Source organism: Mus caroli, unplaced genomic scaffold (assembly GCF_978045245.1).
Source record: "Mus caroli unplaced genomic scaffold, Mus_caroli_1 scaffold_2, whole genome shotgun sequence".
Taxonomy (NCBI): Eukaryota; Metazoa; Chordata; class Mammalia; order Rodentia; family Muridae; genus Mus; species Mus caroli.
In genome coordinates this window covers 24,439,174-24,460,370 of record NW_028227257.1, presented here as the reverse complement: position 1 = coordinate 24,460,370, position 21,197 = coordinate 24,439,174, and the positions used below count along the sequence as shown (strand labels likewise).

The window sequence follows — 21,197 nt, the reverse complement described above, 5'->3', positions numbered from 1 at the left end:
TGCTGAGATTGTTTCATCTTCTTGCTATTATGAGTGGAGCAACAGTAGAACTAGCTGAGTAAGTATCTGGAAAGTAGGCTGTGCAATCCTTTGGGCATATACCAAGGATTGATAGCTGGATCACATGGTATATCTACTTTTTAGCTTTGTGAATTCTCTACACTGATTTTCCTGGTGGCAGCCCCTGTTTGCTGTCCACCAGCAGTGAGTGAAGATTCCTCTTTGCATTCACCGCATTTGTTAATCAGTTTGTTTGTTCATTTATTTGTTTTATCTTAGTCATTCTGATTGGGAAAGATGAGATCTCAGAATAGTTTTAATTTTCATTTCTCATATTGCTGATGATAAACACTTTTAAGAGTATTTCTTAGCTATTTTTTTATTTCTTTTTTTCAGAACTCTGTGTTCAGACCTACAGCTTTGAGTTCTTTGTTTATATTAGAATTAATTCTTTTATCAGATCTATGGTTGACAGCATTTTTCTTCCTCTTCACTCAATTGATTGTTTTCTTTGATGCACAGAAGACTTCTAGATAGATGAGGCTCCCTCTATCACCTTAATTCAGGAGCACAGAGCGTCCTGTTTAGCCATCCTTCCCTACACCTTACCCTTAAGAGCACTGCCCTTGTCTGCTTCCAGCAGGATCAGTGTTACAGGTGTCACAGAAAGGTCTTCGATCCATTTTTACAAATTACTTATTTATTTCTATTTTATGTGTATTGGTGTTTTGTCTTTAAGAGTATCTGTGTGAAAATGTCTTCACTCCTGGAGCTGGAGTTACAGACTGCTGCCCTGTGGGTGCTGGGATTTGAACCTAGGTCCTCTGGAAGAGAAAACCAGTGTTCTTAGCCTCTGAGCTGTTTTTCCAGTCCCCTTTGATCCATTTTTTACCATAGGTACTTAGAGCTTTAAGATTCCCTTTTAGAACTGCTTTTAATGTGTCCAGAGGTTTTGTTGTGTTTTCATTTTCATGTAATTCTAGGAAAGTTTTATTTCTTTCTAGATTTCCTAAGCTTTTTTGACTCATTCATCATTCAGTAATGTATTTAATCTCCATGAGTTTATATGATTACCAGAGATTCACTTGATGTTTATTTTAAGCTTTATCATATTGTGGTCATATAGGATACACAGAGTCGTTCAGCTTTTCTGACTTGAGATTTGTTTTCTGTTTCAGAGGAGCTACCATGGGCTCCTGAGTAGATTGTATGGTCTTAGATTGTGTGGTCTTTGGTAGTGGGTGGAATATTCTGTAGCTATGTTACATCTGTCTGATGTATCATGTTGTTTTTATTTATTTTCTCTCTGTTTTGTTTTGTTAGACACGGTCTCCTAGTTTAGTCTTGAGCCACATGATATGTAGCTAAGGATGACCTTGAACAGGATACCCCCTGCTTCCTACTTCCTAAATCCTGGGATTGCAGACATGCGCCCCAAACCCAATTTAACAATTTTAGAATTATTTTTGTCTCTTCAGAAAGAATTCCTATGTCCATTAGCATTACAAACCATTTACTCTGGGTAAACAAATCGAGGAATTCACTTACCCACTTTTGTGGGTTTGGATCTCTCACATACAGTTTTTACCGTTTGTTTCTAAGGTTTATTTATGTTATAGCATGTATAAATAGTACTTCGTTTCTTTTTTATTGCCAAACAATAATTCCATTGCATTAATGTACAATATTTTATTTATGCATTTCTTTTAGTTGATGGATGTTTGGATTGTTTCTCCTTTTATATTTTTATATTGACTTAGTGTGTGTATGTTCATTTTGTGCACAAGCAAGTGTGCATGTGCACGTGTATGGAAGCCAGTGGGGCAATAGCTCTCTCCCTCCACCATGTGGTTCTGTGGATCAAACTAAAGTCCTCAGGCTTGGCAGCAGCACCAGTGTTCTCTAGCCATCTTGCTAGACTTGTGCTTTTTATCTAATATGAACAATGATATGAACGTCTGTACAGTTTTTGTGAGGATGAATGCCTTCTCTTCACTTGGTGTGTATGTAGGAGTTGAGTTGCTTGGTCATAAAGGATCCATGTTTTTAACACTTTTTGTTTTTTTGAGACTGGGTTTCTTTGTGCAGTCCTGGCTGTCCTGGACCTACCTCTCTAGACCTGGTTGGCTTCAAACTAACAGAGATTCGCCTGTCTCTGCCTCCCAAGTACTGGGATTAAAGGCATTTGCCATCATCTCTCGAAAATTCTACTCTCTTAGTAAGGGTTTCTACTGCTGTGAAGAGGTACCATGACTGTGGCAACTCTTATAAGGGAAAGCATTTAATTAGGGTTGGCTTACAGGTTCAGAAGTTCAGTCCATTATTGTTAGGCAAGGGTCATGATGGCACGCAGGCAGACATGGTGCTGGAGAGGTAGCTGAGAGTTGTGTATCTGGATTGAGGGGCAGCAGGAAGAAAGAGTTACACTGGGCCTGATTTTGGGCATCAGAAACCTCAAAGCCCACCCCCAGTAACACCCTTTCTCTAAGAAAGCCAAACCTACTTCCTCAAGGCCATACCTCCTAATAGTGTCATATCCTATGATGCTCGTGGGGCCATTTTCATTCACGCCATCATGGCTACTCATTTTAAAATACTGATGAAGCTCCAATTTAAAGAGTATGGGACATCATAGGAACAGATGCTCTGTAGCTGACTTGAATGCCATCACAAAGACATGAGCATAGAAACTCAAAACTACTTGGTGTGTGGGAAGTCAGAGATTTCATCCCATCCCTGCCGTCTGCTTGCTGGGTGTCTATGTTAGACTGCATGAGCCGCTGCCTGAGGAGTTGTACTTAACTCTTTTGGCCGGGCAGGGGTGTGTGCCCATGGTCCTGGCACTGACTGTGCAGGGATGGGGGCTGTCTCTTGGTTTCTTGGTACTTATTTGAGTGATATGTAGAAGTCCTATATGTATAATATAGGAAAAATATAAGAAATATAAATCTCATAAATAAACAAAATTAATATATTTTAGGGAATAGCTCCTTCTAAATAAAAATAACTGGCCTAACTTTTAATGAAATGTCATTGACTGAGGAGTAACTATTATTTCAAACATTGAAGTGTTTTCTCTTTTCTTTTATAGTCATCTCAGCCAAACTTAAAGAAAATAAAAAGAATTGGTTTGGACCAAGTCCTTATGTAGAAGTCACAGTAGATGGGCAGTCAAAGAAGACAGAAAAATGCAATAATACAAACAGTCCCAAGTGGAAGCAGCCCCTCACAGTGTAAGTTCTAGTGTGGTTGTGTGGTGCTGAGCAGAGAGCTCTCTGATGTGCTTGCTGCTTTCCTCCTTCTACCTTCCCGTCTAGCTCCTAGTGCTGTGTGTTGCTCTTTAGTTTCCTGCCTGCCTTTCTGGTCTGTCTTCATCTTCTCAGTTTAGTTGGTGATGGTTTCACTGTTGCCACTGAAGAAAACTGGAAAGAGCTTTTTTATAATAGCTCAACCTTTCAGTTTTAGTTTTTAATTTTTAAAAATTCCATACATGACTGTTATATTTATATCAGTATAATAGCCTTTAAAAAATATTTGCTTTTGTTTTATGTGTATGGGTGCTTTGCCTGTATGTATACTATACCAAATGTGTATAGTACCCTTGAAGGTCAAAAGAAGGTATCAGATCCCTCGGGATTGCAGTTACAGATGATGTTTGTTAGCTACCATGTTTATGCTAAGGACAGAAACCAGTTCCTCTGAAAAAAGTAGCAAGTGCTCTTAATCCAAGAGGCCCCTTTCTAAACTGGGGCTCAATCAGGTTGAGAGTAATTCACTTTTTAAAACCTTTTTGTTTTTGTTTTGTTCTTTTTTGAGACCAGGTCTCACTGTATAGTCCAGGCCTTGCATGGAACTTGCCGTGTAGCTCAGACTGGCCTGAAGTCTCTGTCCCTGTTGCCTCAAGCTGCCTGGGTGCAGACACTGTAGCTGTGTGTTTTCAGGCCCACACTTAATTATTATTATTTTTTTTTCCTTTTTGAGACAAGGTTTTTCTATGTAGTCCTAGCTGTCCTGGAACTCACTCTATAGACTAGGCTGGCCTCGAACTCATAGATCCATCACTCTCTGCTAGCCAAGTGCTGGGATTGAAGGTGGGTTCTAGCATTGCCAGGCATTTTTTCCCCCCCCTTTTTTTTTTTAAAGATTTATTTATTGATTATATATAAGTACACTGTAGCTGTCTTCAGCCACACCAGAAGAGGGCATCAGATCCCATTACAGATGGTTGTGAGCCACCATGTGGTTGCTGGGATTTGAACTCTGGACCTTCGGAAGAGCAGTCGGGTGCTCTTACCCACTGAGCCATCTTTTTTTTTTTTTTTTTTTTTTTTTTTTTTTTTTTTTTTTGGTTTTTCGAGACAGGGTTTCTCTGTATAGCCCTGGCTGTCCTGGGACTCACTTTGTAGACCAGGCTGGCCTCGAACTCAGAAATCCGCCTGCCTCTGCCTCCGGAGTGCTGGGATTAAAGGCGTGTGCCACCACGCCCGGCCCCACTGAGCCATCTTACCAGCCCCTTTTTTTCCCTCTTAAATAGGGTTTTGTGTGACTCTGTATCTGTCTGTCTGTCTGTCTGTCTGTCTCTCTATCTATCTATGCATGCTGTGTATGATGGTGCATACATACAATCCTAGCCCTCTTCAGGCTGAGATAGGAGAATTACAGGTATTAGGCATACCTAGTCTACATTGCAAAACCCTGTTTAAAGAAGTAGTTTTGTATTTTAAAAATTATAGTGCACCAGCAAACCAACATTCAATTTTGTTATATTTTTAAAATGTTACATGATAGAAAGTTGTACCAAACAGTTGTACTATATATTTTAATTCTAGAACATTGTTTTTATTATGTTTATTTTTAAACTATTTTATATTCATTTTTCTATTTATATGTGTATGCAAAAAAAAAAGCCAGAAGTCCAGATCTCCTGGAGCTGGACTCAAAGTCTGGTCCTTTGGAATCATGTTTATTCCTCTTAGTCACTGAACTCACGTGCCAGCCCCAATTTTAATTTGTTTAAAATAATTTATTATTATTATTGTGTGAATTTATGAGGGGGTGCATGCTGTGGTACTCATGGGGTTAGGGGATAATTTTGTGGAGTGTTTTCTCCTGCATTTATGTAGGTTTCCAGGACTAAAGCCAGGTCACTAGACTTTTACTACAAGGACGTTAGATGCTTTCCCATCTTGCCAGCCCCTGTATCTCTGCTTTTATATTTAATATTCATATCATGGTTAACACTCGTGGCTGAGTATATACACATCTACCATCCATTATGTAGCTGTTTTCTAGTATTTGTTAATAGTAAGATACTAGACTTGTGTAATTTATATACAAGTGCATGTATGCTGATAATTTTTATCTACAGTATAAATTCATAAAAATTAATGTTCAGTTTCAGCACTAACTGATGAAATGTCATATGTTTGTGGTATAACCTGAGACATTGATCACTCATTGTAATTTAAAAAATGAAGATGAAAAGCACAATTTGCCAATGAGTAGATTTTAAAATTATATAGCACGTATGATTTGGGAAACTACAGACCTTAAGAAATGTAGATTATAATATAAATAATTGTTACTCTAAAAGCTACAAATTATTTTTATTACCTGATATTTGCAACTGTTGGGTTTTTTTTTCATGTAAAGAATAAACTAATGACTAGGAAAAAAGATGTTCTTTTAAATGTCAAGATGAGAAACTGTAAATTTTCCAAACAACAAACTTATTTGATTGTATTTATTCCTAGTAAATGTCAAAACAAATTGATAAACTTATAATGTGAGTGTCTGAGATTCTAGGAGTATTTTGATGTGTCTAATGATAATTTTAAGAGAAAATGAATGAAATTTAAAAATTACATGCTGTCTGAGTAAGGTTTCATTGCTGTGAACAGACACCATGACTAAGGCAACACTTTAAGGGCCATTGTTTAATTGGGACTGTCTTGTAGGTTCAAAGGTTCACTCTATTATCATCAAGGTAGGAGCATGGCTGCATCTAGTCAGGCATGGCACTGGTGGAGGAACTAAGAGTTCGACAACTTGTTCTGAAGGCAAACAGAAGAAGACTGGCTTCCAGGCAGCTAGAAGGGTCTTAAACCCCACCCCAAACTGACACACTTCCTCCAACAAGGCTACACCTATTCCAATAAGGCCACACCTCCTAATAGTGGTACTTCCTAGGCCAAGCATATTCAAACCTCCACACATGCATACGATCCTAGTGTATAGGAGCAGAATAGGAAAACTGCATCAGATTTCAGGCCAGCCAGGGTTATGTGAGTAAGACCCTGTCTCAAAAGACAGAGGAGATAAAAAGTAAAATTGAATGAATAAGAATTTACTGAAGATCATCTTGAGCTTTTGTTTGCAGATTTATCCTAATCTCTTAATTTCTACTGCCTTGGAAACACCATTGTAGAGCACATTGTTTATTGTGTGTTTTTGCCATGCATGAGGTGTGTGCTTCTGTTTTGAGACTGGGTCTTGTCCAGGCTTCCACATCTACATGTGCCTGCTATCCCAGTGACTTTGCCTCCCATGAATGATGGCCTGCAGGACTTCAGGTGTGCAATCGTAGACTTTAATTCAACCTGAGCTAGCTTCCTAGGTGTGTGACCCTGGCAGTTTGCTCACCCTCTTGGAGGGGCATTATTTTAGTATCAATTCCCACCTATGAGCTTACTGTGGGGATGATACCTCAAGTTCAGTGAAATTTATCACATAAGTAAGGATTTTATTGTAAATTCACTATTTCAAGAAATACATTTTAAAATTGACACATAAAATTAAGTATCTTTTTGGGCATATTGTTTCAGTAAATTCACTTCTTTAATAATTTGTTGCTTTCTAAGCAGTTTTATTTTGTTTCCAATATTCATGTATCTATGATGTTCCTACAGTCTAGTTGCATTCAAATACATTTTCATGAGATTTGAGAGCATAGACCACCAGGTTGAATAGTAAACTTTAGGAAGCGCAGGGAGGGACTGGCCATGTAGCTCTGCAGTTGAAGGTGCTTGCCTCCAATACTGATGGCCAGAGTTAGATCTCTGAGACCCACGTGGTGGAAGGAGAGCCAGCTCCTGCAAGCTGTCCTCTGACCTCCACATCCAACCAAATAAATAAGTGTAATTTGTTGGAATTCAAGAAAAAGAGGTACAATGAAAAGATTTTAGATATCACAGCTTTATTGTAACTTATAGGTTCTCATTGTGAAGTTTAATGAAAATAACATTTTCCTTTTTTACTTTCAGTATTGTTACCCCTACGAGTAAATTATGTTTTCGTGTGTGGAGTCACCAGACCCTGAAATCTGATGTTTTATTGGGAACTGCTGGATTAGATATTTATGAAACATTAAAGTCAAACAATATGAAACGTACGTATGTAAGAATAGCATAAAATGTACTTTGTTTTTTGGGAGAAATTCTTATGTTAAACATGTGGAACAACTCATACCATTATTTGTCTTATATTTAAATTGTTATTGAACTGGTGGTGATAGTTGTCATAGCCCTGGGAAGCAGAGGCAGATGGGTCTCTGAGTTCCAGGCCAGCCAGGCCTACACTGTGAGATCACAAATAGATTAAAGCAAAACAAAGCAAGTACAACAATTATTTATGTGGTTATAAATAATGACAGAAAAATCTTAAAACTGCTTAAAGCATTCTGATTAAGTTTGATTTGATCATTCGCTTTAGATATACTATTTCAGTAAATATTTATTTTCTTAGTAAATAAATACTTGCAAATTAATACATAAGTTATAGAAAACTTAAAGGTTTAAAACAGATGAAGGAAAAATATTTCAGAGAGGCAATGTGATGTTAGGAATTAAGGCATAGGGGGCTGGAGAGATGACTGCTCTTCTGAAGGTCCTGAGTTCAAATCCCAGCAACCACATGGTGGTTCACAACCGTCCGTAATGAGATCTGACGCCCTCTTCTGGAGTTTCTGAAGACAGCTACAGTGTACTTACATAAAATAATAAATAAATCTTGAAAGAAAGAAAGAAAGGAAGGAAGGAAGGAAGGAAGGAAGGAAGGAAGAAAGAAAGAAAGAAAGAAAGAAAGAAAGAAAGAAAGAAAGAAAGAAAGAAAGAAAGGCATATGTAGATTCTCAGTATTTATTTCTAATGCTTAACTTTGAAGTTGGGCTGGAGAGGTAGCTCAGCAGTTAAGAGCAATGACTGCTCTCCCAGAGGTCCTGAGTTCAATTCCTAGAAACCACATGGTGGCTCACAACCATCTGTAATGGGATCTGATGCCCTCTTCTGGTGTGTCTGAAGAGAGCAATGTTGTACTCATATACATAAAATAAATTTTAAAAACTTTTTCATTTAAAAAACTTTGAAGTTTCCTTATTTTAGGTGTTCATAGTTTTATTTTTAACTATAAAATCATAACTCAACAAATCATATTTTGAATATGAATTATTTTTCTACTCTTTGACATAATTTTAAGGACTTTTTTTCCTTATTTAGGTCTTATGATATATATAATCCATTATTAAATTATATTTTTATTCAATATATCCCAAGTTCATGTTGCTAAGTGATCCTTCTTGTCATGCTGGTTGGACTTATACTGTGGTGTGCTGGAATGAATAAAATAAATGATTCATATATTTAATATATATATTAAATACTATATATATTGGTGAAGTCATTCTCTTTAATAAGCAGTGTTCTGGTCTCAAAGGTCCTTAATCCTTTGTCTAGTAAAATACTTTACACATAGGAAAGAGTGTCTTTCTTACATAATTTTTGTTCTTTTTTAGTTGAAGAAGTAGTTATGACTTTGCAGCTTGTAGGTGACAAAGAGCCAACAGAGATGATGGGAGATTTGTCAGTTTGTCTTGATGGGCTGCAAGTAGAAGCTGAGGTTGTTACTAACGGTGAAACGCCATGCTCAGAGAGTAAGTGATTACTTTTCCCCCTTCGGAAGACAATATTATACGCGTAGAGTGTAGACTAAGCTTCTCTCTCTGTGTCTCTCTCTGTCTCTGTTTCTCTCTGTCTTTCTGTCTCCCTCACCCCTTGCTCTGTGTGTCTGTGAATTGTGAGTGGTGGTAGTAATACACTCACCTGTGCATGCCTCAGTGGATCCCAAAGATTGACATCAGGATATATCTTCAATCACTTAAAAAAAAGATTATTATATTTTTAATGTATGTATATGTGTGTCTGTGAGTGTAAGTCATATGTATGTGGGTTCCCCTGGATAATCCCATGGAGCTAGAGTTACAGGTGATTGTAAACTGCCTTGGGACTTGGGACTTGGGAATCTAACTCTGGCCCTCACAAGAGCAATATATGTTCTAAACCACCAAGTCCTCTCTCCAGCCCCTTTTGCTGTGTTTTTTGAGACAGGATGTCATGCTCTAGTTTGTCCAGGCTGTCCTGTCCAGCCAAAGATCCCCGGGATCTACCTGTCTTCACTCTTCTGCTCCGTGCTGAGATTACAGGCATGTGCTGCCTCACCAGGTTTCTACATGGATGTTAGGGAGCTGAACTCAGGTCATCATGCTTGTACAACTAGCACTTTACCCACTGAATCATCTCTCCAGTACGAGGCTGGAGTGATAGGCTGGTTTTGGACTCCCGTCTTCTTGCCTCAGCCTTCCAAGTGCTGGAATTATAGCCCAGCATTACCAGTTCAGTTATTACTTTGTGATTCTTCTGACAAAAATGGCTAGTGTAGTATCTGAAATTATTGTTAATTGCTATTCTTTTTTCAGAAAAAAAAAATGTTTATTTTCTTTTTAAAAAGGCATTGGTCTAGGAATAGTAAGTACCATAGCTCAGTGGCAGGTTACTTACTCAGTACATGTGAGGCCCTAAGGTGAATCCCCAGTATCATAATAAAGTAAACAAATAGTAAAAAAGATGCTGCTCACATTAAATAACATTTGTTGCAGTGTTTCTAAGGCTTTAAAAAGTTCTGCAGGTTAAAAAGCTGGGTGAGTAAAAGTTGAATCATTTGATCTGTGACTACTGAACAATTGATACGGCGTATCCTGAATGCTATTGGTGCAGCTAGTCCGATGTCCTTGTAAATTCACCCCTACACTGCTAATGTGGATGTAAGTGCCATCTTTAGCAGTGTCTGGTTGAGTTTAAATGACTCTAGGGCCTTGGTAGTACAAGACAGTATAAGCTGAAATCCATTGGCCATTTCTACTCATTCTATGAGCCATATTTACAGGGATATCTTTTGTGTTAATACAGTAAAAAGCCTGATTCATTATCTGTGTACTGGTACATTTTATAGTTTTAGGATATACTGGTTTCTGTTAAAGAGGAATTAACCACAATAAAGAACTTTCTAGTGATATCTGATAGTGTTTTTAGTAAAACCTTTCTAGGATATTCATAACTGATATTTTTCTCATTTAGTAATATGCTAAACTTATTTAACCATGTTACATATTTCAACCATCTTCCTGCTTCCTCTTCCCTCTCTATTTTTTTTCTTTTTCCTTTCTTTGCTTTTTTGGGTCTTACTATGTAACTCCAACTGTCTGTAGACCAGGCTGGCCTCAAACTCAGAGATCCCCCTGCCTCTGCCTCCCAAGTGCTAGGATTAAAGGCGTGCACCACCTTTCCTGTCTCTAATTTTGTTTTTAACACAGATTTCCAAAGGCCCTATGGCATAGAACATAAAGTAATAGTTTGGGTGTTTCGTCTGAGAAAACTAGTTTACTTAGTGTGTAGTTAGAGCAGTGATTATCAGGTTCTGATGCTCACTGGTAGAGAATTTCCTCTCTAACCCACAGATTTGTTTTATAGCAGGAATTTGTGTGAGCGTGCATCCCATGTGGGTGTTTGGACAGTTTGTGTGTCCTGAGCTCTGAACTCAGCTCATTGGTCTTGTGGCAAGTACCTTAAGCAACTGAACCTTCTTGTGTCCCTCACCCCTCTTCTTTTTATTTCAAAAGAAATTACAAAGTAGAAAGAAAATTTAGAAATGGTTATACTGCCTCAGACTTGAAATTCAACTGACTATTGTTCACAGGAAATCTGTAGTAGTTACACACACACACACACACACACACACACACACACACACACACCCCAAAAGATAAAGTATAAATAAATCATGTTCTTAAAACTACCCTAGGGGCTGGAGAGATGGCTCAGTGGGTAAGAGCACCCGACTGCTCTTCCGAAGGTCCGGAGTTCAAATCCCAGCAACCACATGGTGGCTCACAACAATCCGTAACGAGATCTGACTTCTTCTTCTGGAGTGTCTGAAGACAGCGACAGTGTACTTACATATAATAAATAAATAAAACAAATCTAAAAAAAACAAAAAACTACCCTAACCCTGAGTGCTTGCAGCTTCCTGTTTATAGGCTAGTTTTCTCAGTAGCTGGCACTTAATGCAAAAGTAATGCTAAAATCTAAACTGCTCACATACTTAGAGATTTACTGTTTATTTTCTATAGAAATTGACATTTATATATTAACATTTTTCAGCTCAAATGGGAAAATAATTTAACCTGATTTTTTTTTGGAAATAGAGAGGTTTAAATTATAAGAATTTAATCGCTCAGTGGTTAAGAGCACTGACTGCTCTTCCAAAGGTCCTGAGCTCAAATCCCAGCAACCACGTGGTGGCTCACAACCATTCATAATGAAATCTGATGCCCTCTTCTGGAGTGTCTGAAGACAGCTACAATGTACTTACATATAATTAAAAAAAAGAATTTAATTGGAAGAAGTTTTAATGGTTTAGAATTGAATTAGCCAGATATAAGAGCTATCATTTGTTGATTGCTTACTATAAGACGGTATGTTAATAGAGATCTTTATTCTTTTTTAAAAAGATTTTTGAAACATTTTAATAATAATGTTTAAAATAAAGAAAAAAAAAGAAACCCTAAAACTTTTCATATAATTAAATTGGGCAAGCATTAACCATTGACCATATACCCAGCATTTTTATTTCGGGGGGGGGGGGGCAACATTGAAACAGTCCCAAACTATAATTCAGGTTGACTTTGAAATCAAGGTAATCCTCTTGCCTCAGCCTCTTGAACGTTGAGATGTGTGAACCACTATGCCTGGCTTAGGTTTATTATTGCTGTTATTTTAGGGCCTCACTGTATGGCTGGCTTTGGCTGGCTTTGAACTTGCTCTGTACCCTGTATTGGTCTTAAATTTGAAGCCTTCCTCTTTGTAAAAGAGGGTTTTTACTACATTTACTTACATGTGTATGTGGATGCCTTCATATGCCATAGCACTAATGTGGAGGTCCAAGGACAACTTGCCAGAGTTGTTCTCTCTTTCTCTCTTCTTTTCTCTCCCTTCCTTTTTTCTTTTGAGTCAAGTTTTACTATGTAGCCCTGGCTATCCTGGAATTCACTATGTAGACCATGCTGGCCTTGAACTCAGTGATTCTTCTGCCTGTGCTTGTGCCTCCTGAGTGCTAGGATTAAAGATGTGCACCACTACACCCTCCTCCTGTAGTCTTTTTGAAATTGACTTATATTTCAACATTTTTATGTACTCAAAATATTAGTTGGCCTGCCCTCCTCCAAAGGCCAACAGAATTTCTTAATTTATTTTCCTTTGCTGTTGTTACTTATATTATTTTATATGTATTAATGTTTTGCCTGCATGTATGTATGTGCAGTGCCTGGTTCCTACTGAGATCAGAAGATCTACTTCTGGAACCCCTGGTGCGCTACCATCTTGGTGCTGGAAATTGGTCCTAGGTCCTCTCTAAGAATAATATGTGTTCTAAATTGCCCTGTGTTTATGTTTTTATTTGATATGATGAGTGATATTTTAAAAATTAAAACAGACTGTGATCACGTTTTCTTTAGATGGGACGTTTGTTATATTCTTCATTTTTTCCCAGTTTACAAGCACTTTGATTTGTATTATTTTATTTAGTATATGTACAAAATAAACAACTATGAAAACTACCTCACAGTTTACTTATTAAGACATAAATAATATCATTGCAGTTATCTGTATTTTTCCTTTTGTATCATTACTTATCTTTTTTGTAGTAATAGTAATTTTCTGCTTCCCATGACCTCTCAAGAGGTTTCCATTAAGTCAGATAAGCTTGTCATCTTTGGAAATGCCATCAAAGACTTGGTTTACTAAACTCATAGGCATTTTTTTAATCTAGTTAAGTTGCCAATGAAAGTTAACTACTGCATCATATTAAATGATAGCTGAATGTTTGTGAGTGTGTGTGATGAGTGTACACATCTATGTGAGTGTGTCCAGCTGTGCACACTGCAGGTAGAAGACAGTGGCTTTTTTCCCTCTAATTCTGCCTTGTTCCTTTGAGGCAGCAGCATCTTCTGCTATACTTGGAGCTCTGGTATTTTGACTGACTGACCACCAGCAAGCTCAGCACTAACTCCTGTTTCCTCCCTTCTTGGTGCTGTGGTCATAGCATGTGTTGGGTCACTTGTGGCTTTGATGTGAGCATTAGGTTCTGCACAGTGGTCCTTATGTTTGCACAGCAGGTGCTCCTCTCTTGAGCCTGTAGCTGACTTTGAGTTGTATTGTGCATCAGCGCCTTTCTAAATAAGTAACATTGCATATGTACACTACAGTTTATCCATCTTCAGGTAGGCATTTAGCTGATTTTCCTTTTGGCTATTATGAGTTATAACTAATGCAGTTAACTTTCAGGAAAACTTTCTCTGTGATGTTTTAATATCTTGATTATGTTTATAAGTAGAATTGTTGATGCTTGTATAGCTAGTTTTACATTTTCTGGCTTTGTGTGGGGATGTTGAGAGATTAGTTTAGTTTTGAGATAGGTCTCACATAGTACAAGCCCCATACTCACCATGTAACTCACGATTGTCCTGAATATCTGATCTTCTGCCTCAACCTGCCGAATGCTGGGATTAAGGTACATGCACCACCACGTTCTATTCGTGTGCTAGAGATGCCAGGCGTAAGTCTCAGGGCTGCTGGCAGTTGGAACAAGTACTCTGAGCTCCACTTTCAGCCTTCTCTTTAGTTTTTGGGGACAGGTCTCCCTAAGTAGCCCAGGCTGGCCTCAAATTCAACAGCCTGTCTCTGATTCTCAAGTACTGGGATTACAGTCATATGCTACTACCATGCCCAACATACTAATTTTCTTCTGATCATGGTTTTCCTCTATATTTTCTATTTAATAATAATATCTAAAACCTTTGAAGGTATAAATGATTTTTTAAATTTTTTGGTGTTTTGAGATCTTGATATATAATATTGGCTGGCCTGGAGCTCACCATGTAAATAGACTATCAGGCTAGCCTCAAGTTTGCAGCAGTTTTTTCAGTATGCCTCTGAGTGTTGAATACCAAAATTGTAGGCATGTAACACTATGTTAACTTAGAAAAGATTTTTCTCTTTCCCTCATTGGGGCTCATTTTGTTTTTATTTTATGTTCTTTGATTGCAAATTTCCCATTTATTTTCATCTGTCCAAACTTAAAAGGCCTAATTTGGGAATTCTTTGATTTGGAGAAAATATCTTTGTGTTAACTAGTGCCAGGGTTAGCTACAACCAAAAAACATTGAATCGACTTTCTGGGGTTCCTAGCCCAGTGCAGTGTCTGGCTCAGTACTCCTATCTTGCTGCTGGTCTGAGGCTTTCTGGTCCACGTCATGGCTGGTAACTGCCACAAGATAAAAGGTGTTTTGAAACTGCCTTCTGCTTCTATTCTGATATGTCAAATCAAACTTTTGTTTGATTTTGAGATTGTTAGGCAGCCAAGGAATATGAAGTGTGTTAAGTTGCTTTAGAAAGTCATTATTTTATTGAGGGAGGGCTCTATTAATTTACCTCACTTAGGTGAAATCTTTATAAATCTCCCAGAGTTTCCTGTGGGTAAAACCTGTGCATCTAGAATTTTGATAGGATTTCTTGTCACCATGCTCATCTCCAAGTGACTTTCTCATTTATTCATTTGTGTGTATCTATGTGGTGTGTGTATGTGTGTGTGTGTTGTGTTTGTGTGTGTGTGTATGCGTATGTGTATGGAGTCTGTGTGTGTGAGGTGCCCATGTGCTACAATGCATGTGTAAAGGTCAGAAGACAATTTTTGGAGTTGGTTTTCATCTTCTACCTAGCCTCTTCTTCTGGCTGCTGTATTGTACACTCTAGGCAGCTGGCCTGAGAGATCCTAGGCATTTCAGTCAGTCTCCAGTCTTGCTCTAGAAGTACTGGGTCATGGATGCATACCACTGTATCTTGATTTTTTTATACAGGTTCCAGACATTGAGGCTTGCATGGCAAGTGCTTTTACCTGCTGAGCTATCCCACCCCAACTTTTTTACCTATGGGAGAAATGAAATGCTGGCTTGCTTTAGTACTTAATGCTACATTGTTTTGGGTATAGTTTTCTCACTCCACTTATGTCCTGTGTATCATTTAAAGAAAAGATAATACACATAGAAAGCATTGTTTCATTTTATTTTGAAACAGTTTCACACTGGAGCTCAGATTGACTTGTAATGTATTATGTGTCCCAGACTGACTTTAGATTAATGGCAGTCTCTTGATGAGATAACTGGTGTGAACTATCACACCTGGCGTATGCAGTGCCAGGGCTCAGGTTCAGGGTTATGTGCATGTTAAGCAAGCATTCTACCAACTGACCTACGTCTCCAACCCCCCCCCCCCCATTATAAAAGCTCCTCATTAATCAGGCTTGTAACATGCGACAGGTTGTCAGATAAAATGGAAAGTTTCTAAAGTATTGAAACAAAAATCCATGTCACCATAAATATAATACCACAACCACAATAAGAAAAACCACCACAACGAAATCATACGTTCCCTGTAATAGCTGTGAACTGATCTTGGACACTTCTTGAATATAGCAGATGTGGCCTGCTGGATCTGGATCATACTGTGTGGCTTTAGGGTCACACACGTATGACAGGGCTATGTATGGCATTGTTGGCTTGACTCAAGAAGCAAAGGAGGTCCAAGCACATTCTAGTGTATATTGAACATCCTTTACATACTGACGTGAGAAAGAAGAAAGCAACATCATCACGCTGTCAGAAAGCTGCTAGAGAGTAAGGACGGCTGTGTGAAGCTTGAGGCTGAAAGGCAGTGAGTGGTTCACAGCTTCATTTCTTTGGCTTCTCGGATAGTGGCTGTTAAAGCAGCAGGATGAGGTTCTAGTTCATGAGTCACCGCTCCTGACTTGGCTGACTGCCAGGATCTTTCCAGTCAGATTCAGACATCAGATGTATTTTGGGGACTAGCATGGCTATATCCTTGGGCAAACTGACATGCTGGGACTCCTCAAGTATATTTGTCCACATGGTAAATTTACTACTCTACTGGAGGTCACTCAGCCCTTCACTGCCAACTTTCAGAGAACTCCCAGCAGCACACTATGTTATGTTTTTAGAAACAACTTTAATAATTTATTAAGGTACATTTTATATATCATAAGGTTCACCATTTCAGTTGTATAGTTAATGATTTTTCATAAAAATTATCATTGTGTTTATTCTGTGTTTCTGTGTATGTATGTGAGTATGACGAGACTGGAGATTAGAGGCCAACTTTTGTGAGTCAGTTCTCTCCTTCCATCAGATGGGTTCCAGGGATCAAACACAAGTTGTAAAGTTTGGTGACTATCACTTTTGTCTGTCATCTTGCTAGCCCATACTTAGCATATTTTTGAGGTAACATGGTTTGCTAGTTTGTTTTTAATACTGTAGATTTTACTACAGTTTCAATTATAAAACAATTCCACAAATTATCCATTCCACTATATCATTTTTAAATGTGTATTTCTCTATGATCTCTTGTACTTAAAAAAAGAGAAACAGTGGATTTCTACCACCCTTGCTAGCTGTGGCATAGTATGGTTATGAATCATATTAACATAACAAAGAGCTGTGGTGTGATATGTTGGTGATTTACTATTGGAATCATGATTGTATCTTGGGAGTTTTGTGCGTTTACCAGTTGCATCTAGTCTGAGAGGACTGAGTTAGCCAGAGCCAGAATGACTCCATGACAGGCTGCCAGCTTGCAGTTTGGGAGACTAGGCCTAAGTTTCTATTTCCCAGAAATGAGAACCTGGATCCAGGAACCTGTGTGGTCAGCCAACTACAGCCACAGGCGGCCAATCCGGGGACACCTTGTCATCTAGGCTGAAGTAAGAATAGATAGCTAAATGAATAAATGACACCCCCTGTCTTAGTTAGGGTTTCTATTCCTGCACAAACGTCTTGACAAGAAGCAAGTTGGTCAGGAAAGGGTTCATTCAGCTTACACTTCTACATTGCTATTCATCACCGAGGAAGTCAGGACTGAAACTCGAGCAGGTCAGGAAGCAGGAACTGATGCAGAGGCCATGGAGGGGTGTTCTTTCCTGGCTTGTTCCCCACCCCTACCCCCCGGCCCTCACTGGTCTCCACTGCCTAACCAATTGTTCAATTAGAGCCCTAGAGATAGAGCTAACCAATCAAGGTAAAGAGGTACATGCGTCCCTGGAATTCCCCTGACAGTAAAAGCTGGGTCTACAAGCTCACTAGCTGTCTCCATTCCCAGATGGGAAGACCCCTGCATGCAGGAAATTCTGTTGAGTAAACATTCTTGCTTTTGCATCCTATTTGAGTCTGGGGTATTGTTCTTCAGTGATTCTTAGACTGTAACATGTTCAACTGGAGTCCTATGCAGTTTTCAGTTTTCTGTCTCTTTCAGTGTCCACAGACTGATTTTAACACCTTACACAGTCCTGACAGAGTCCTAGGAATCCTTCCTGTGAATAGAACTAGAAGAATGCATAAACATACGGCATCCATTTCGGCCTCTTTGAAACTTACTTGTTTTTTCAGTCTTGTTCCTCTCAGAGAATTCTTTGTGTCTTTTCATTTTCTCTGATTTTTTCCAAGCTCTTTTATATAAAGGGTTATTAATTGCTTTGTTATTTTGGAGTTGATTTTGTATTGACTGATGATTAGTAACTTTCTCCCATCTTTCAGATGAAGTAAATGGTTAAAAGCTGTGTGTGAAGGTGCACGCTCCTCCTCACGAGGCTGAGGGGAAAGCACGAGGAGTCAGTGCCAGCTTGTTGAGTTAGAGTCAAAAAATGCAGAAGTGAGGTGTGAGTGACATACCTTAGCTAACCTCTGACTAAGTAATGGTCTGCATGTGTATAGAACTGAAGAATCTGAGCTGCCTGTTTTCCCTTTGGAAATCGTGTTTGGATTTATAGTTGTCATTAGAAAGATTTAATAGTTTAATAGAAGGCTTTGCTTTTTTTTTTGTTTTAGTTTAAGTTGAAAACTATTCTGTTGAATCTCATTTCATTTAAACTTATTGATGTTAAAGGTACTACACAGAATGATGATGGCTGCAGACCCAGAGATGATACAAGGTAAGAGCTCATGACTGCTTACCACAGAGTGCAGAAGTGTGCAAGAACGTTAACTTGATCAGTTTATTTCAACTTCAGGTTCAGGGGGCTGGAAAGTTGGTTCAGGAGATCTGATGTCTTCTTCTAGGTTTCACAGACACTCATGTAAACACATCTGTGTATGCATGCATAAATGCATATGTAATACTCAGGAAAAATTACTTACTTTCAGGTTCAGATTGCTAAATTGTGGGCCAAGTATTTTGACTTATCTATATTATCCCAGCAGTTGGGTGGCTAGCCATTAGTTTAAAGCCAACTTGGACTACATAGTGTAGACTTGGGCTAGCCTAGGCTACTAAATGAGGAACTCTATCTTTAAAACAAAACAAAACAAAACATATTCTATTAGCACATATGTTGAGTATCTCACAAACTGCATGTAACTCCAGTTCCAGGGAACCAACACCTCTCTGACCTCCGTGGGCACCTATATAAATATATGTGCCTATACACAGACACAAGTAATTACTTATAAATAATAAAATTAATCTTTAAAAAATATGAGAACCAAAAAAGCAATGTTGCGGATTATAATGGAAAGTTATCAGAAAGAGAACATGTCATCTTATCACATTGCTGCTGGGGAGAACAGATGAAGCAGGAGCCAAGCAGGGGACAGGCCTGGAGTCCCAGCGCTTGGGAGGTAGAGTCAGGAGGGTCAAGCATTCAAAGACCAACACTGATAACTTGATTTTTTTTTTTTTTTTTTTTTTGGTTTTTCGAGACAGGGTTTCTCTGTATAGCCCTGGCTGTCCTGGAACTCACTTTGTAGACCAGGCTGGCCTCGAACTCAGAAATCCGCCTGCCTCTGTCTCCCGAGTGCTGGGATTAAAGGCGTGCGCCACCACGCCCGGCGATAACTTGATTTTTAAGGCTAGACTGTGCTATATAAAAGGAAATAGAACAAAATATTATGGTTTGGACGTTGGGTAGACTAGTACAGAAAATTCCTATGTTACCTATCTACTTTTGTAATGCATGGAAATTTTCATGTTAAAATATTTTAAAGGGCTTGGATGTAGCTCAGTTGCTGGAACACTCACCCAATGTGCCCAAAGCCCTGGATTCCATTCCCAGAAGGAAAAACAAACAACACACTGTTAAAGTCTTTAGGAAAAGCAAAGTCCATAGTGTGGTTCTGTCAAACAACTAGAAGTGTTCCTTGTTAGAATCACATTCGTATTAATCTTACAAGTGCACTCTTAGGTAACTTCTTACTGAGAACTGTTACTTATTTTCAAATGGGAAAGTGGCTTTATTCTCATGTAGCTTCTCTGGCCCTAAACTTTATTTGTAGTTAAGGTTGGTCTTGAATGCCCTAATTCCTCTTGTTTCTACTTCCTGAATGCTGTGTTGGAGGCATGTGTAGCCCTGTTTGGCTAGAAAGTGTTTTTAACATAGATGTAAGCCTAAGGTTAAGGGAAAGAGCCACTTAGAAAAGGCCAGTGCACACCAAGATATGAGTGCAGGCTTCTCAAGAGAGAATCGTGAGAATGAATGTCCTAACAGTAGCAATATGTATGATTTTGGTGCCTTCAAAACTTACATTGTTTAAAAGTTCTCTTTAATAAATGTCTTTTTAATAAATGATAAAGGTGGTTTTCTTCTAATCCAGAGTGAGCACAAATGGATCAGAGGACCCTGAGGTTGCAGCATCAGGGGAAAACAAGAGGGCCAATGGGAACAATTCTCCGTCCCTTTCAAATGGTGGTTTTAAGCCTTCTAGACCTCCTAGACCTTCCAGACCACCTCCACCTACCCCACGAAGACCAGGTATACATTCCAGCCTTCAGTGTTGTTTTATAAATAATAAGTTTTTTTGTAGGAATAGTTGATAGAGTCTCCAGATGGTGTCCTTGTTAACCTCAAATGTTTTCTTCCTCAGACTGGGATCAGGAGTGTGTACTACCATGTCTTTAAATAATGTTCTGTTTGGGAACTGACTATTACGTAGGTGTCAGGGAGGCTGTTTTAGGTCATTGGTATTTTATTTAGATAGGATCTTACTCTGTAGCATAGGCTGGTCTCCAACCTAGTAATCCTTCTGCTTCAACTCTCAAGTGCTGAATTTGCAGGTATGAGCCACCATATCTGGCTTCTGCTTTTTTACGTTTAAAAACTTGACTGAGAATGGCCTTTCCATAAGCAACTTAGAATTGCCTTTCTATAAGTTATTCTTTTAGGAATGAAGTTATGTGGGACAGGACTTTAATAAGAATAAAAATAATGCTGGGTGTTGGTGGTGCACGCCTTTAATCTCAGCACACGGGAGGCAGAGGCAGCTGGATCTCTGCAGTTTGAGGTGGGCCTGGTCTACAGAGAGAGTTCCAGGACAGCCAAGACTACCCAGAGAAACCCTTTCTGGGGGGTGGAGCAGGGGGAAGAATGAATAAATGAATGAATGAATGAATGAATGAATGAATGAAAAAAATGAATGAATGAAAATAACATGTATTATATAAAGTATATACAGTATAGTGTAGTTAGATCGAAACTTTGTGTGGTTGATGACTGTGACACATCTTATACAAAATAATTTGGTTGCTTAGTCCATTGTATCTCTTAAAAAGCTGACCGGGAGTAGGGGTGGGAAAAAAGACTCAGCTGTTAAGAGTCCTTGTTGCTCTTGCAGGGGAACTGTATTCAGTTCCCAGCACCCATAACTTCTGTTTCAGGGGATGCTCTCCTCTGACCTCTCCAGGTACCACATGTGGTGTGCACAGACATACATGCAAGCCAAACACACCAAAAATAAGTGAATAAACCTGATAAAA

At 38.7% G+C, this 21,197-nt stretch overlaps 1 protein-coding gene across 3 annotated transcripts in view; it reads left to right on the top strand.

The window, feature by feature from the left end:
• Positions 1-21,197, top strand: part of Itch (itchy E3 ubiquitin protein ligase) — a 120,721-nt gene that overhangs the window by 51,288 nt on the left and 48,236 nt on the right. For all 3 annotated transcript variants that reach the window (XM_021182181.3, XM_021182162.3, XM_021182171.3), the window contains 5 exons: positions 3,092-3,233; positions 7,263-7,387; positions 8,789-8,926; positions 18,336-18,381; positions 20,039-20,196. In XM_021182181.3, coding sequence (XP_021037840.1) covers positions 3,092-3,233; positions 7,263-7,387; positions 8,789-8,926; positions 18,336-18,381; positions 20,039-20,196 — 609 coding nt within the window. The remainder of the gene's footprint in view (positions 1-3,091; positions 3,234-7,262; positions 7,388-8,788; positions 8,927-18,335; positions 18,382-20,038; positions 20,197-21,197) is intronic.